This window comes from Solenopsis invicta, chromosome 1 (assembly GCF_016802725.1).
Source record: "Solenopsis invicta isolate M01_SB chromosome 1, UNIL_Sinv_3.0, whole genome shotgun sequence".
NCBI classification, from domain to species: Eukaryota; Metazoa; Arthropoda; class Insecta; order Hymenoptera; family Formicidae; genus Solenopsis; species Solenopsis invicta.
In genome coordinates this window covers 31,047,141-31,065,567 of record NC_052664.1, presented here as the reverse complement: position 1 = coordinate 31,065,567, position 18,427 = coordinate 31,047,141, and the positions used below count along the sequence as shown (strand labels likewise).

Here is an 18,427-nt window from a genome sequence, read left to right as displayed (position 1 = left end):
TCCACGGACAGGCGGATAATATATTGGAGTTATGCTAATTTTACGGCCGGCCCTCACGGCAAAAAGCAAAGCCAAAAAGGATCCCACCCGTGCGCGTTTTTGCATGCGGACGAGCAGCTAGTCCGGTCCGCCCGCCGCGCCGCATGGAAAACGCTCCGGGAATACGAGTCGGGAGCGGTCGACCCGCGAATGTTCGCGAATATTATGCCCACCGGAGGTGGAATTCCCGAATAATAAGACACCGCGAGTGCCGAGAGGCCCCCGACGATCTTCGAGGGAAAAAGGAGCAAGTGAGCCTCCTCGTAAAAGAAATCGCTCTTAGTAGACAATTCCTAAAAATTGATTTCCGAATTACGCCAACTTAATTTGTTTGAAGTTATTAAATATTTTTTAAATAATGTTTGTTTTACATTTAAATTCTCTTTACATTATATTATTTATTATAATAACAAGAGTGTACATATTGCAACGCAATAATAAATACAAAATAAAACAGTGTTATTCACCAAAATTATTATATAAATTCGCTTTGAAATTTGAATATTATTTATATCTATATGGAAAACGAATATATCAATAATATTAAACGAAATTAACCGGAATTTGTGTACATCAAGTTTTACGATCAAATTGAGTCAGTTTTAATCATGCCGTTGATTTGTTGAGCCATTAATAAAATTTTTGAAAAATCGCATGTTACACAATCGCACGTGATTACGCTCAATCTCTCTGCGACATCTTATAATTATAACGTTTAATTGCCGGAACACTTTTGTTCGTATCTGCTACTGAATATTTATCGCCGACAAAAAAACAGGCGGTGCCGTATCAGAAAAGATGTGAATACCTTAATTACATGATCAGAAAAGGGGATCCGGCGCGCGTAAGCACAGATGAGGATGGAGTTAACGAACTGATAAAAAATATCTCCAGGTCGCTTCATAAATCGCAATCACGCCGGCTGTCAGCAGAATTTCGTGATAATTTAACAAACGATTCAGGGCTCGATGAATAACCATGCAGCGCGGCCGTTCATTCGCGAACGGATTAAAAAGGAGAACAGAATCGGAAGGTAGCTTTGAAAGAGGATCGCAGGAAGTGGTCGAACGTGAAAATATTAAGTCGGACCTGAAAAACATTACCCGCGATAAATTGCCATCGTTATGCACAAGCGTGAACATCGCATACCTCCGTTTAATTCACTCTTCATGAGACTAATAATTACATTCATTTACGTCTACATCTCGTGTGGTTCGTGAATTTTTATTTAAAAAAAAAATAGTGATAAGGGAAGATGATATGTATATATGAATGGCCGTTGTATGTTTAATTACTTTTTGAATTTTATATTTTTGGTAAACCTAGATCTGTGGAATATTGCGGACATATCATTATTAACTTTCTTTTTTTTTAATACTTTGTTAAACTTAATATTCAAAACTCAAGTGACTTTTTTCTTTACGATTGTGTGATTAAAGAACATTAAAAACGCATATAATAAAATATATTTAAAAATTCCGTAATTTTATTTAGAATTTTGAATAAAATTCCGGGAAAATTCTCGAATTTTCCCGGAATTTACAAAATTTGAGTAAACGCCTCGAAGCAAATATTGTATAATTATGTATACTATCGGAGAAATTGCTCGACTGAACCTACCTCTGTCGAAGATTTTATGAAAGTTTATTTTTATCACAGCGTGAGGTATTAAGATCTGTCGAGAAATGCACAATGAGTTACGGTGCGGTCGTTGCGAAAGACCGATGATGATAGCCTGTGGAAGAGGTCTGAGAAATTCGCTCTAGTTTGCACATTTTCTCCAAGGTTTCGTCGCAATATTGTACGGACGAATTTTTCCTTAACAACGTAACGCTACGGTAGCGATGGCACTGATACCTTTGCACGCAGTAGCGATACTCTTTAAACCAGTACCTTAGTATACGTTCGGAACTCGCAAGTGGGTATCGTTTCAAGGGCTTTGCCGTACGTACGGGGGAGGATCCAGAAGGCAAGAGAGAAAAAGAAGCATAATCGTTCGCGAACTTTACGACCGCGCTCGTCAAAGTAAACACCGCATGCCCAGGACTACCGCGGCACGGCGTACGTAACGAAGGAAAAGGCGGGTTTGTGTTGTATGCACATGGTCCATCCATGGGCACACAATGGGACGCAATTCGCATTATGTGCCTTACACGGCGTCCGTGGACGCCGCGAGGAAGTTGCGCCGCACATTGTATTACATTTTCAAAGGAGAGAATTGAATTAATTGTTTGTACGCGCCAAATGAAACAGTTGATTTTTTAGATGGAATTTTAATTTTTTTTATAAGAGAGTATGAAGCCCTCATATAAAAAGTTTAACTTGATACTTTTGTAAAATAATTATAAATGACAAATGTATAGGTTGCAAAGCAATAATACTAATATTTTTTAAACAATTTTGCATTTGTCATTTTTCTGCAAAACATTCGACTGACGATGAGTGAACGGGTACGCCGCTGCCACACCGTAAAAGTCCTTCAACGAGCAAATACTACTCGCGTCTTCGACGCCCGACCACACCTTATACGAGCTTCTCCTCCGTTTTGCGCTCCCCGGAGATCGAACCTGCTATCGGGATGGACCATCGCGTTTTGTTGAAAATCGAGAAACGCGAAACAAGGAGTGTAGAATCCTTGCAGAATCTACTGTAAACATTAATAAGTTGCATTGAAAAGCATAAATTATTTGAATTTTATTTAATTTCTTTTCGTGATAGCTATTATATGACGCGCGATAGTTTTGTACGACGCAACGTAATAAAACATGTAACAATATTCTTAAAATTAAATACAATATGAATAGGTAAATGGGTTAAGTATTTTTTTCTTTTTTAATATTTTTTACGTAAGAAACAAGCTTGTTTGTTTCTTCGACCATTTACCATTTACCATTTACATGCTGTCAGCAGTCTAAACTTTATCGTAATATTTTTTTCATAAAATTTAAGAAGCAACTTTCAACGCAATGTAATTCACTTATCTAGAACGTTCGTTCAAATAAGAGTAGCTTGTTTCATGCAAGAGCAGTTTGTTTTACGTGTATCCAACAATGAAAAAAATTTGTACATATGTACACATAGGCGACGGATATATCAATTCATATGTAAATGTTTAGATTGATTCAAAATACCGGCACAAGGTCTACGATGTCAATGACCACTTCCTGCCCGTAGGCGCGAATTCCGCGGTACGTGAAAGCTTACAGGTCGATTTTATGCAGTTACACAGGAAATTATCGGACAATCGTTGGAAACATCGTCAAATTAATCTAATGAAAATCTGTAATCGACTGAAATGGTAACAGTGTTACGTTTCTAATACGTAATCGCGAATCGCGTTTCGGATTGTATCGTGCACCGTGTTAAAAGGAGAGAAAATCACCGCGGCCGCGAGCGCGGGTCCACAAAGCCGCGGGACGGCTTTTTTCCTCTCGGCGGTCTCGCCGCTATTTGCGATTTCGAAAGCCGTGCGTGACGTGCGCGTTACAGCGGATTACGCGCGCGCGTCCATTACGCTGGGTAATTCTTCTTCCGCCGGTTTGCGGCGATCTCTGCCTCACGCTCGGACGAGCGGCTTCAGAGACACTAAATAATCTGCCGTGTTTAGCTGCCCCAGTCTATCATTAATCAAGCGGAATTACTTAAAAAATCAAGTGTGAGAGAATAACATACAGGTAAAAATCAAGAATGAATTATCCGTATTCAATGACGATAGCTTCAATGTGAGAATAATGAAGATAAATCATTTCATTAGAATCAAAGTGTATTAAAGTGTAAATTCAAGTCGGATGTATGGCTACTTCCTATTGTCAAATTTACAACGTTACGTCTCTCTTTCGTTTAGATATAGAAAATATGATTGCTTACGCTAATCGTACCGTCGATGATCCGCGCGTAGCCGCTTGAGCCATACCTTTAACGATAGTCACGAGTGTACGTTTACATACACGCCGATGCATTGCCGCGTACGAGTGAACGTCGAACTTCATTCAAGGCTTTCATTCACGCTATATCGACGCTTGTCATTGATCTACCGACATATTTACATGGAGATTATTCTTGTTTGACGTTTAACGTCTGTCGTTGCTTGCAAGTGTTTATGCGCGTAAGCACGAAGAATATAAACTCGCATTAATAATCTGTAACCTGTAAAACTGGATTAAAGTGTAGCTCAATATCTAATTTTATATTTAATCTGATGCAAATTACACCTGTGTATGTATTTAGAATTATATTCAGAACCACGCTGACTATGATTAATCTGCTTTGATAATCATGTATCGGTGTTATAAACAATTTCTCAAAACATCAAAAATATAACAATTTTATATTCTAGTATTACGTTCGAGAGCACGTGTGTAAAATTCGAGCAGAATTCAAAAACATCAAAACACCCTTAATTTCTGACGCGTGGAAAAATGTTGCAACGCTGTTGTTACATTATCGCTTTTTCTCGCGATCAATTCGCGTCCTCGGGCGGCATTCGGTTCGTAGCCGCACGAAAACAGCGCGGCTGTTACGGCACGAAACGAACGGGAGTGCTCGACGCGCGGTATGCGTGCGGCCGGAAAGATGGGGGCCGGTGAACGGCGGACGGTCCACGAGAATTATTTTGTTGGACCCAAGCGAGTTCCGCGAACGATTCAAACGGATGATTTTCAGGAAGCTTTCTGTGCGCAATCGAGATTCCGCGACGACCGCGTGGGGAGAGAAGAGAGAGAAAGAAAGAGAGAGGGATAATCTACCCGTTGCAAACGACGACAAGGGGGGGGTTTGTCGCCGGTTGTCCAGTGGGCGGTATTTTTACCATGGTGAATTGTGGCGTTTCTCACCGCTGAGCGTGTCCTCATCCGCGAGATGCGGACTTGCGCACACATATAGACGCTTTTAGCGCACGTGAGTGGCACGCACGCACGCACGCACGCACGCACGCATGCGGTGCCAGGACCTGAATTCACGTAATTGTGATTAATGGGCCCGCTAATGCGAGCCAGCCGTCTCGAATCGTGCCGGGAATGACGACGAACGATTTCGAAGCGGCGTAGACGTGATTCGTAACAATCGTGTCCGAATAACAATAGTGAAAATGCTTTTCGAGATTTTTCAAGGATAACAAGGAGGATCGTTTGGATTTTCGTGAGAAAGGAATTAGCATTGCGTTCTCGCAATGAGTTTCGTCTCGTATCTTGTTTCAATGTTAGTATGAAAATTATTAGTGTTATTTCGAGGCAGATAGAAAAGAAAGTTATTGCAATCGAAATTGTAATAATGAATACAAGACATTTTCCCTATTAATCAATATCAGAGAGATGTTATATGACTTACTATTGTCATTAGACATTGAGAGCATGTTGTGACATTGTCAGCAGTTCACTATCAACAGAATAATTGTTTTATCGATCATCTTTCCGTGCGGCGGTATCCGAGACGGCGTTCCTAAGAAAATATGCGTCCGAAACATTTCAGGATTTACTCTCGCCCGCCGCGTGTGGCGTGTTAAAACCAGCTCTTTCATCTTCGTCGCTCTATCCGTCTACCTTTTTCTTCGATCGCGACGTCAAGATCACGAGAGCCACTCTTCGACGAAAGGGCCGTAGCGTTCTCTTCCCACACAACCGGCAAAATTTACGTGTCTACCATCGGCAGCTTGCCGATTGACACGGCCGATAAGCTCCGAGGGACGATTTGTTCGCGTGCTAATGACATGTCCCATGCCACCGGTAGGGAGGGACTTCCGCTGTTATATGCTCAAAACTATGCACTTTAAAGCATCATAATGTGATGCAATTCTCCACAGTTATTATTTTTGGACGAATTGAGATGTCCCTGTGAAAGAGGATAAATTTCTATAACGGTACACGAGGATGAAAATTATGAGAATCGTGTGCAATAAAATTTTGTGTTTCGAAAAATGATACGAGAAGGAGCGCATCAATTTTTTCAATTCTCCAATTTTAATTTTTTATAATCCGTTTTCAACTCGAAATCGCTACTTAGCAAGTGTAATTAATTAAAAAGTTAAAATTTAGTCGTTCATTCTGAACAGAAAGCGGTATTTAGCACCTCTCGACGAAACAGTGTCTTCTAATCCTTCGAAATTGAGTTTCCGTGTTTTGAGTCTCTTATCTCGCAGACGGTTTCTTACAACACGCGGTTGTAGACTCCAACGTGGGTGGATGTCTTGTTCGGCTTTCAGGACATAAACTAGCGAATCGATCGCACAATCCTCCGACTGTAATATAAAATAACATTATGCAAGGGAAGCTGTATGAAAATAGCTCAAAATACCATCCGTTAACTCGCGACGAAAATAATGCAAAATAATTTATAGAAGAACTCGTCTCGTCGATGGGTTGCAATATAATTGTAGATAACTACAGCAACGTGTGAAAACAATATTTTGCGAAAAGACAGTAGGATTTAGTGGTTTCATCAAATATAGTTGGCTATAATAACACGGATGTAAATTCATAGACGATAACTCGTCAGATTTGTTAACAGATATTAATTTGAGGACATTATGATGAACGGCGCTATAGCTTCCTAGACATTAGCGTTATAATGGATCGATGATTTATTGCCGTTTTATTGATTAAGCGCTATCAATAGTTGTACATTGACTGTGTCAATCCGGGAACTGTAAATCACTGCATAGCGGTCGCCTTACCCGCGTACCGTAAGGGCGATATACGAAACCACCAGTTGCTTACGAATATCCGTTATCATACGGAGAAATGCTCAACACAGTCAGATAAATATTTCATAACTAATAAAACAGATTTAAATATAAAGATAAAAATAAATATGAAAGAATAAGTTTTATTTGAATTCTTTGAAAAATTTTGCATTTTTTTTCAACTGAAAATTCTATTGGATATTGCTGATTATAATTTCATAACTTATTTAATGTACTCGTGTCATTTTATTAACTGTTATCACATAAGTGCGAATGGCAGTGGATTAACTCTTTGTCTGAGCCAACCTCGACCATCGCGGAGCCTTGAGGATCTTCTTTACGGTTTCATTCATCGAGCTTGTAGAATCGTGCCTATATGATACGGCAGACTTTTGTTGAAGCAAAAGTTCAAACGTTCTCTTCGTGTCGAATCGCGTTTCTTCGAGAGGGAACGCGAGGCAGGTCAATCGTGATGACAGAAACATGAAAGGAGTCTTTATCAAACCGTATTCACTATTTGCAACGTTACGTGATAACACTTCATGTATGGAGAAAATACTAATAAAAGTTGTAGTTTTTGCGATACTTCTGTTACACAGTAAATACTACTTATAAGCTACATTTGTAAAAGTGGATGTGTGTTTTTAAGCTAAGATTCAAATACTTAAAAATTTTTAAGCGTTTGCCATATCCATACCTGGTGATAGCAATTTATATGTATGGGTAAATGTAGCAAAAGCGATAATACGCTAAGATACGCTGGTTACATATTTAATATCGCTGGCTATCTACTTAAAACAAAAATTACGTTTTTAAGAGATTTAGAATTTACGAAAACGAAAGCTTTCCGAATGTCGGCGATGAGAGATTTAAATCCATTTGACTCGGCGATAATACGCCCGTAGTTGACTTTTACTGCTTCAACGAAGAACCGTAAACGAGGGGAACGGAAGACGTTAAAGATATCGGAAGCGGTTTTCGAGTATTTAATGGGTGGTTTTTTTTATTTTTAATGCGAGCGCGAGCGGTCGTAAATGCGGGCTAACGATAGCGCGACGTAGGTACGAGACGCGCGTAACCCCCGACCCCGACTCCGAAGGAGGCTGCGGTGCAACGACCTTCTGAAATGTTGGGTCACGAGTAGTAAAAGTGGATCTTCTGCCTCGTCGAGAATGAATTAAATTCGCCTTGGGAGTTTGCTAGCGAAAACGTCCGGCGCGGCGCGGCGCTGCAACGGTGAGGCAGAGCTGCATATCACGCCGATATTCCGATGGTGATATTGCACACGGGTTATGCACACGTGGCGGGTTACGTAATCCGCGAGAAAGGTCGTGACTCGCGCTCATCCGCTACCCATCTCCGTCGCGTATCGCGTGGCGTATACGCACCGTAATGCGCGCCACAAATGCATAAGCGCCATTCGTTAAACTATCTTCGAGTAAAACCGATTAGCCAAAGCCAATTTGTCCATTATCCAATTTACAAAGGGTGTCTCGCAACTACAAGTATTCTCTTAAAATACTTTCCGTTTTTGCTTAATTTTGCATGGAAAAATATTTGGAAGGTTAACAAGTATAAATTCTCTCGAGGGTCAAACTGTAAGTTGGATACATCACGTTGCGCAAATGGCACCTCGAGCCCTTGCACGTTCGCGCGAGGATGCAAGAAAAAAAGTAGCGACGCACCTCGCATCGATCTTGATCTACGCGTGGGCGGATCGAGCGGAGCCCGTCGCGCGACGGGCGAGAAATCGACGCCCACGCTGATTGAGAGTACATATCTCTTCGGTTCGAAGTCTGTTCTCTTAAGAATAGGAGGGAGGGAGGGGGGAGAAGGTATACGTGCGCGAGTAAAGGGCAAGAGAGAGAGAGAGAGAGAGAGAGAGAGAGAGAGAGAGAGATTTGCTTTAATGCACTTCGGAAGAGAGGAGGCCTCATCGTACATTATATATAATATCTCCATGGCATTGACACCGTCGTTGCGTCTCGAGCACGACACATACGACAAGCTGCGGGATTTTAATTATCTATTTAGCGGAGTGCATCAAAAATCGTTCCGTTTGCAATCAATTTCCCAATTAATGAATCAAAGTCAAATAACAATATGCGCAGAGCTGTGAGCAATATCGTATTCCTATAAACGCGTAATATTATTTAATATTGAATAATATTACTGAAATGTCAATAAAAATGATATGATAATATTATATGAATATTGTTATATGTGAAGAAGAATTATATAAATATTATTTATTTTAATATTTTAAATTATCAGGAATGTTATAACTTTTAAATATAATATAATAATTATAAAATTTATGAATATTTTATGTATAATTTACATTAATTTTTGATCACATAATATTCGTAGAACGTAATTTTCATAATATACCACGAATGTTATAATGGTAAAAACGGACAAGTAACATTAATACAATATTCCCGTAATTAAAAAATGTTGAATAATATTCTCAGAATATTGATAGTAATATTATTTTAATTTTTAATAATATTTGTATAATATTCAAGGAATATTATGTGATATCTCTTATAGAGATTCAGAAAAAAAATTAACTTAAAAAAGGAATTGCACAACGTGTATCGAATTATTATTATTTCGAAGTCAAGAAATTATTAGTAATTGTTAATTTGTTTTTTTTTTATAATATAAAATTCTGTATTATTTTCCTTTGGTTAGATTATTCTGATAATTTTGTAATGCATGTTGTTGTTTTGTGTTGCAGTGTAGCTTGGTAATATATTTTAATGAATTAGAATATACACTTCCACTACAAAATGTGTGTATTTATCTTAATCTTGCGTTCCTGCATTACCGTTTATTAAAAAAAAAAAAAAATGATAGACCGCAATGCCAATAAATTTGCAGCGTCAACAAAAATACGGTCTTGTCCTCGACCAGATTTATGATACCAGGATCGCACGCATTTACCGTATGCGGGAACGGCGACCAGTACATCGGACGATCGTTCATCCCGCGGGAAAAACGCGAAAGAGAAAGAGATCGTCGCGGATTGTGCATCATTGCCGTACGGTGTGTCCGCATAACATTTACGTGCACGTCTCCATAGCGGCTGGAATATCTGGGCTTTACGTAAGCGCGCGGTGCACGGTTTCGCGCGCGCGTTCGATACCGACAGCGGTGCGCGACGTGATGCAAAATACCGCCGTCCCACCGCCGGTTTAACATGACCCCGGTAACGTGCCGCGGGGATAACTACATGCAATTCCAACGACACGCGTGATGGCACGCACCCGCGCGCGCTTGTGTGTGTGTGTGTGTGTGTGTGTGTGTGCAGTCGATTCCAATCTCGGATTGCGGCGCGCCGTTCATTATCGCGCTTTATCGCGCGACCCTGCGAGAGTCCGTCCTATATCGAGCTCGTATTATTTCTCGCCTTATTGTTCGCTCTCGCGTATCACGGATTCTTGAGATATCGAAGATTGCAACGACGTAACCGTACGGTTTTTTTTTACGTCATCAAAAGGAGAAAAGAAAATGTGTTAATTTAATTGATTGAAACGTAGAAAGAGAAAAGAAGAGAGATAGAACGTCAGCACTCTTAATGTATGTATAAGGATTAAATTCATTTTAATTATGATTTCGTTATTTCAAATAAAAAGAATCAGGAATTTGAGGAGAGATAATGCGACAATTTTTCTTGCGACACAAGGATATTCGAGTCATTTATTGGGGAGTAGATCAAATTTTTATTTCTGCTAAATATGACGCAACTCTAGTTTCCCGCATTTGCGACAAATTGCACGGCGCTGCCATTATTAGCGCTAGCGCGAATTAATTTTGCGGACCAGAGCAGGAAGGAAGGCGTAATTCAACGGTGGCTTTCTACCGCGGTGGTAATTTACTCTGGAATTGAAACAATTAAACTCATTTTTCCTCGGAATAATGCAGATTATTGTGCGAGCACACATGGCGCACACAGCTGCTCGCCGGAGGTTGAAAGTGAACATACCATGGTGGTTACGCAATCGCCATAATTAAATATTCGTTCTATGCAACAATCTTCCTTTAATGACTTGTCATTCAGGCTCTCTTTTCTTAAATCAAAAGAACAAAGACAAATAAGAGCCAGGCGCAGGTGGCGATGCACTTATGTTTCATTAATTATTACATCGATTAAATTCGAACATTCGTGACCAAAATTTTTTGTCGTTGATTAAGAGAAGAAGGAATAAATCTAGAGAACCCTTCAGTTTTTTAATTTCATTAACTTTTAGCTCGTATTGTGCAGCCAAAATATCCTTAAACTTTCGTTATTTTGGTGATAAAGTATTAGAACAAAAGTTTGTAACAACATATACGTGGCGGAATAAATTTATTATATATACAAACATCTATGGTAAACATTTGTTTCTGAATTTTACTTAAAAAGAATAATATGAACTTTTGTACCAATATAACAGGAGTCTCTTAGCATAGCATCTCTTTTACGGCGTAACAATTGACTTTCCTCGTAAACAGCCTTGACACAAAAAAGACTCAAGGTTAATACATCTCCCATTTCGACCAATAATAGTAACGAAGAACGGCCAAGTGCGAGGAATCTATTACGACCGCAACAATAGATGACGCAATGGTCGTGCTTCAATTTCTCCAGCCGAACACGACCGTTCCTCTCGATTAGCACTGGCTGCGACGGTTAATCGCGCGTGTCGGCAGCCGGAAATCCTGACGAATCACACCGAAAAGGAGAGAGAGACGCTTCGCTCGTCCCACGTATAACGAATTACGAGCGTGTCACGAAAGAGAGCACGAGCGCGCGTACACGCAAGTGCGTCGACGAGAGCGGAGAACAGAGTCGCGAAGCGACAGAGGAAACGGAGGATTTGTCACGAAGGCAGTTTGGTTTAACTGATCTCATCCGTCTTGGTTGCGAGCGGTGCTGCGACGCGACGCGTCGCCCAGCCGATTGTCTTTGCTCTCGACAACGTTGACAGCTGGCGTTGACAGCTGGTCGACTTCATTGCGCGCGTCACTCAAGCTCCGCCGCTACGTACGTTGTCGCCTCGTGTCGGAGCCCCACCAAACAGATTGAATCGTTCCGATGGCCCTGACAGGCCAACGACCATTCGTAATTTCGACGAGCGTATTAAACTGCTGAACTAGAAGTAGGAATTTGAAAAATGACCAAGCTTCTTCCCTGCTCTGAGTATTTGTCTCGGATTATCCGGATCACAGTAAAATGTCGTTTCGTATCAATTTCTCAAGGCAAATGCGTTCTTTTATTAGTAGAATTTGGTTAAGTACTTTTGGCAGGGAGTATGTGTGTACTGTCCAGCTGATTTATGAACGTAGTAAAACCTTTGTAAAAGTTCCATGGCAAATTTTATAAATTCGGGTCGTGCGTGCCGGAATCGCACGGTCACAACGTGTCGCGTGTGAGAGCGAGGTGACGACCGAATAATGTGTGCCATTACTGACATTTTCAAACGTTAAGACGGCTTTCTGCGTCCCACGCGACTTCATGAAGTCCCGTGCTCGTTACGTCACAGGCTTTACCCCGTTGATAATTCCTCCTTGGCAACTTAGCGCGGCGTGACGAATACAAATATCGAATCAGATGAATATTCACTACAGCAGAGTACGCTGTAGCTTTTTAGAATGGTTACGTGTAAAAAAAAGGATTCGCTTATAAATACAAAAATCGAATAATAAATAAAATTAAAAGGCAATAACGCGACTAGGTATAATTTAAAAAAAATGACAAATTTATGGCGAAGGTAATCTTGCAGGAAGTCGAGAGATCCTTGTACGATCGGGAGAAGGGAGGGAGGAGGGGTTCACGTAAATGACGCGGCCCTTCGTTGCGGTGTACTCTGATAAAACACGAGTACGCGAGGCTTTTGCCGCTCGTCTACGCTAAGCGGTTACTCGCTGCGTCGTTATTATATCGACGTCAGGCATGCGTGCATTTAGTTGTTCATAGTGCTTTATGTGCCACGCCGGCCACGTTAATCGAGCCCTTGAACGCGCGCTTTTCTCTGTTGGAGCCTTTCTTTTTGGCGCTTCTTACGCGCGACACGCGAAAGCGCGTCACCGACGGCTCGATATTAAATTTTATGGGAAGGATAAAAGTTTCACCTCCGTAGTCGTAAAACGCTTTTACTGCGTGTCACCGCCGCCGATACTCGAACAAGAACAAATTTACGCGCCAAGTGTCGAAGGTTCGTCGAATAAATTCCAATAATCGCGGGGCGTTGCCTCTATCGGACTTTTTGGATTTTCTGGTGGCCCGCGAAATTCGATGACGTCGCCTTTAACCCTTTCGCCGAGTGCAGCCGCGTACGAAATTATTCGAACCGAAGTTGTGTGCGGCAGTGGTTCAGCATATCCACGAGGCGCGAACGGTTTCGTATACTCTCTTCCTCGTTGGTAGCGTTTTACACCGAGAGAGCCAATATTAAATTCACCCTTTCTTAAAAGTACTCCTAGAATACGAGAATGGTTTCGCCTTTCCTCTTCTCTCTCTCCTTCTTTTCGCCTTCTCGCTCTTTCATCTCCGTCTTCTTCGTCGGGTCCTACACGAAAGTTCAATTTGCACGGTATGTCAAAGGTTCCCTTCGAACCCCCTTGGGCTCCCTTTCTTCATGGCTCCGAGATGCACTCTAATTGCAGTGAGGTTTCGATAAGCGAGATCTCGCGTTCGTTTCTCGTGTAGTCATTCGCGAATTGCATAAAAAGCCTCGAATTTTTCATTAGGACTTGTTACATCAAGCGCAATGTATGTGAGGCGAGAAAATCTTTCAAGAACTTTCATCATTTGTGCAAAATTTAACATCAGATATCTCTCTCTAAAAAATTGATATTATATTTGCACATTATATACATATGTATATTTATTTCATAGGGGAAAAGTTCCAAATACGTACCACTTAAGCTAGTTTCTATTATATTTCGTATTTGATGTTGTTTTGAATACAAATTAAAGTTTGAAATTGTGGCTCGATGTTTCTGTTATCTATTATTACACGTTAAACGTTTCAGTAATAACTGTCGATAAATGTTGCTCATATGACGTAAAAATTTACAATATTGAATAAGTACGCTTTAAAAGACCGATGCATTCAGCAACTTTCCCTTAAGTAGTATACGCACATATTTTGTATTTGTCAGATTGTATTCTACTATTCAGTATTTTATCACGCTGGACATAAAATAACTGAGATTTTTGTCACTGTTACAGGTTTCGTGTCGTGTTCGCCGAGCCCTTGCAAGAACGGAGGCCTCTGCATCTCATCACCGCGCGGCGAGTCACATTGCAAGTGAGTAGCAACAGTGCTCTTTTACTTCTATTATTGTAATTACGAATCGACATCTCTGTCTCTTTGTCGCTCGCTTGTACATGTCGTTCGGCATGCGTGTCGTGCGATTACGCGTGAAACGACTTCGATAAGGGACGATCGAGTTTTTCAAGACCTTTTATGCTACACGCAACTACACACACATTTAAATTATGCAAACAATATTAAAATTTATATAGATTATAATAATAACATTACATTAACGCAATACAGAAAAAAAAATTAGAATTAGATATTAAAATTTGCAAACTAGAAAGAGCTATTCGGTATTGAATTTGTCAGAAGATGTACGCAAATATTCGTAGAGGTAAAAAAGATTAAACAAAAAATTACTTGAGATATTATTCAATTTTATTCGGTGGATGAGATTCATTCTCTTTCAATCAATCAACGAATCGTGTTACAACAAATTCAATCGTTCGTCGGTGCTCGCGTAGTAAACGCACCTTTACTCGCCGAGTTGGCGATCGACGACCGGGTCCAAGAAGGGGAGGGGGGGGGATAAAGAGAGATACCACGGGGGGCACAAGGGGTATGACGGGGTGAGAGGGAAAGACAAGGAGGAGGCGAGAGAACCGGACGTTTCGCCGCCTCCCACGCGAAAAGGATGAGAAACCGTGAAAAAGAAGAGGACAGAGGAAGGAGGATAAAGAGAAGAAGGGCGCGGAGAACTGGAAGTCGCAACTTCCACGACGCGAAATCACGCGAGTTCTGGAAAAGTTTGCGTCAGCAAATTGTGGCGTTTTTTTTTTTAAATATTCTAATCTTTCGAAGTTTTTAAATTTTTTACAATTTTTATTAGAAAATAGCACGTGGTAATGATGGCACCATTTTATATCGATTTTTAACTATTGTGATAGAAACAAATGAATACTGCGACAAGAGAGTGTATTTATGAGTAATAATTTTAAAAGAAGAATGCATCCACAGAAAAAAAATAGTATCAAATTAACAATTCATTGTTTCATATATAAGCAAGAATATAAAATTTTCCTGGTAGAATTTATAATCTTAAAGAGACATAATTTGCTTACACGAAGAAAAGAATTTTCTTTATGTAAGCAAAATTATGTCTGTTTAAGATTATAAATTTTTCCAAGAAGATTTTATATTCTTGCTTTTATATGAAACAATGAACTGTTGATTTAATAATAATTTTTTTCTGTGTCAAATCTTTAAAAAAATTAAAATTTAGAATTTTTAAAATACATTTTTGTGCAGTAGTATGTCAAAAGCAATAATTCGACTTTCTAAACATCTTTTCATAGTAGATATAATTTGTGCTAACTAAACACAATTGTATTGATATAATTTATAATTACATAATTTGAAATTACTTTCTTCTGCATAAAACTACGTAGCATTTTATTAGTTTAATTACATCATCACCACGCGTATTCCTCTATTGTCGTTGGCAGTAAAGTCGCTCGTCGTCCAGCGATGCAAACATTACGATCCAAATCACACAAGAGACAACATCTATCTGTTTCGCAATTCTCAGAACGGTCGACGCAGCGTAACTTTAATGCGCGCTGAGGACTGTGTCATAAAACGTTCGCCGGTAGTAAAACATCCTTGTTCCGCGAGCGAATCTTCTAGCCGGATGACTTTTTCAACTTCGTGCCACGTACGCACTTACGCACGCGTGGAACTATTTACTCGCGCGCACACGTGTAGAAGTCGAGGAATCTACCGTGTCTCTGTTTCTTGATCAGTATTGGACTTGTAAAATCTACTCGTAAAAAATATATTTGTAGAATATCTCAACTCTTTTTATTTGTTTTATACGTAGTTTATTAACAAATGGAAATTTATTTATTATTGTTTATTTGAACTTAATATAAATAATGGTTCAGTTACTATGCGTGTGAATTTTATATTTTTCTTAAAAAATTTATTAAAATATTTTATGACCATTTTATTCATCTTTATGATTTACATGATTTATTTTTCACACTTATGACAATACGTAAAATTTTAATTAATGTAGTGATTTTTATTTATTTTTTTCATCTGTCTTCAAAATTTAAGCAAAAGTAATATTGTATCTTTGTAATATACAATTTGTATGTAGATGTCGAGTTTGAGCTCGATTAGCGTTCACATTTCGTCTTTTCGCGACAAGCTGGCTCATTGCTTTCCATCGTTGCACTCTCACGCCAGATCGAGACGATCGATGTCTACTACGTGAGCGCCGAAGGGCTCACGGTCGTCATGGATAATTGGAAAATTATCATGCCGCTTTCCTCCGTTGATCGCCCTCTCAAAATACGGGTTAATAAACACGACGAACATGATTTCTGACCAATACTTTAGTAGTCCAGCACAAGAAATTTATCCCTATGGGTGAACTGATGGGTGAACAGACGATCGCTGTCGAAAACGCTGCATCTTAAAGTACAAAAGAAAATATATACAAATTTTTCAATAAGATATTTTATATTTACGTTTAAAATTTAATAATTCAGTATTATATTTTTCGTCAATTTTTAATGGTCTTTGGTATTTATATAGACGTCGATGTGATTCTTATTTTCTGAAAGATTGTACTGATTAAATCTAATTGAGAGATTACAAAAAATTATATCATTGAATCTATAGTGCTAAATTTAATATTAAATTATTAATTAAAAAAATTTTTTTTATAATCTTTAATATACTCTTTAAATTCTTTGAAGTGGAATCTTATTTTAAAAAGTGATTTAAGACTGGCTGAATTTTCACTCTCTTTAGAGTGAGATTCTGTTCCAAAGAATTTAGAAATTATTTTAATCATAAATAACGATCTAATGTTTTATTAACAATTATTTTAATACGACAAGCATAACGGTGTCACATCATATAAGAAATACAATGTCACGCAGACAGCTTAGTCACTTGACGAATCGAGTTTCATACGCTTCGATAGAAAGGCGCGCAAGTTTGCAATAATGACATCTTCGATTCCACGCACCGTGCGAACCCGTAAGCTCGCGTGGCAGAAATTTGGTTTATGCTTGTCGTGACGAGCAGTTCGCTCGACAGTGTTTTCTTCGCATGGAAATCGATGTGTCTACAATCGCAATCTGCCACGATTCGATCGCGCGCAAAATAACGCTTAGGCTCGCATCGACGGAACGTAATACCAACAGAATGGCGTGGGACGATACGGAACGGGATGGAACGAGATGGGTCGGGATCCGGTAATAGCGGTAATAGTCGGCAGTCGTGACCCGGCGACGCATCTAAATTACCTTTATCTCTCTCCCGGTCGTCGTAGGTTTCACTTTTGTATCAGTCAGCTCGACGCCTCCGTGATCCCTTGATACTTGACGGTGGTTCCCTTGTTTTACGTACACACACATACACAGTTCGACTTTCTGCAAACAGTGGCGTGAACCTGAGAACGTTTATCACTATTCTAAGACTGAGATGCTGTTCTTTAAATTAGATTTCTTGAAACTTTTTTCTCTTTTTGCGATTAGCCATCATTGTATCGACTCTTCTTTTTAGAAAGGTTATAAAATTTTTCATACATTTTTATCAATGCTACAATTAAATATAGGTATAGCCGAATAACTTGTTTATATTTTTAACTTGTAGTTCTTTGTTGAATAGTATATATAAAATTTAATAATAAAAAAATTTGATAATAAAGAGATGTGCAACAAACTGAAATTATAAAATTTAGTTACAATAATTTAATTACGATAATTGCGATTTGTATTTTCCAATTACACGGAAATTGAACATGTTACTTCTTTTACAATCTGTCATCACTTTTCTGTCACTTTATATCAATACACACACATGCGCAATTTATTTCTTACACGGAACCAATAAATTCGATGATTTACATCTATTAAATTTTGTCAATCAATAAATCACGCAAATTTCATATGTAACTGAAACATTTAATTTTTTTTATACTTAATGCTTTCTACTTTATTCTTTTCATTACTTACAGCTCTCCAAGTCGATTCTAAATTAGCTGAACAATTAGTAATGAGAATAATTAATTATTTGAGATTTTTTCGGAATATTTGTATACGATGCGCCGATGAGATTAATGAATCTTTGCACGTGGAGCGCGTACAATTGCGCGCCCATATAAGCGTGATAAAATGATACGTGAAACAAGAATTAATTTTTTTGCGTGACCTACACGCATTTGGTAAAAGAATGCGTCGTGTACCGCAATATTTCTCGGACTCGTTACAGATGCGGGTCGGCTGCATGTGCCGCCGCGGCTATCTCATTTCTCGTAATCTAAGATACGGAGGCGCGCGCGCGCGGCGCGGCGTGGCGACGTGCCTCCGCACTGCTGCAGCAACGCTCGTGGTATCAGAATTAATTGCAGCCCCTTGGATTAATACCGTTATGCCCCGACGAC

At 39.4% G+C, this 18,427-nt stretch overlaps 1 protein-coding gene across 2 annotated transcripts in view; it reads left to right on the top strand.

Annotated features, from left to right (window-relative positions):
* LOC105201841 (neurogenic locus Notch protein) overlaps window positions 1–18,427 on the top strand; it is a 249,730-nt gene that overhangs the window by 27,723 nt on the left and 203,580 nt on the right. For both annotated transcript variants that reach the window (XM_039450855.1, XM_026134428.2), the window contains exon 2: window positions 13,938–14,016. In XM_039450855.1, the coding sequence (XP_039306789.1) occupies window positions 13,938–14,016 (79 nt within the window). The remainder of the gene's footprint in view (window positions 1–13,937; window positions 14,017–18,427) is intronic.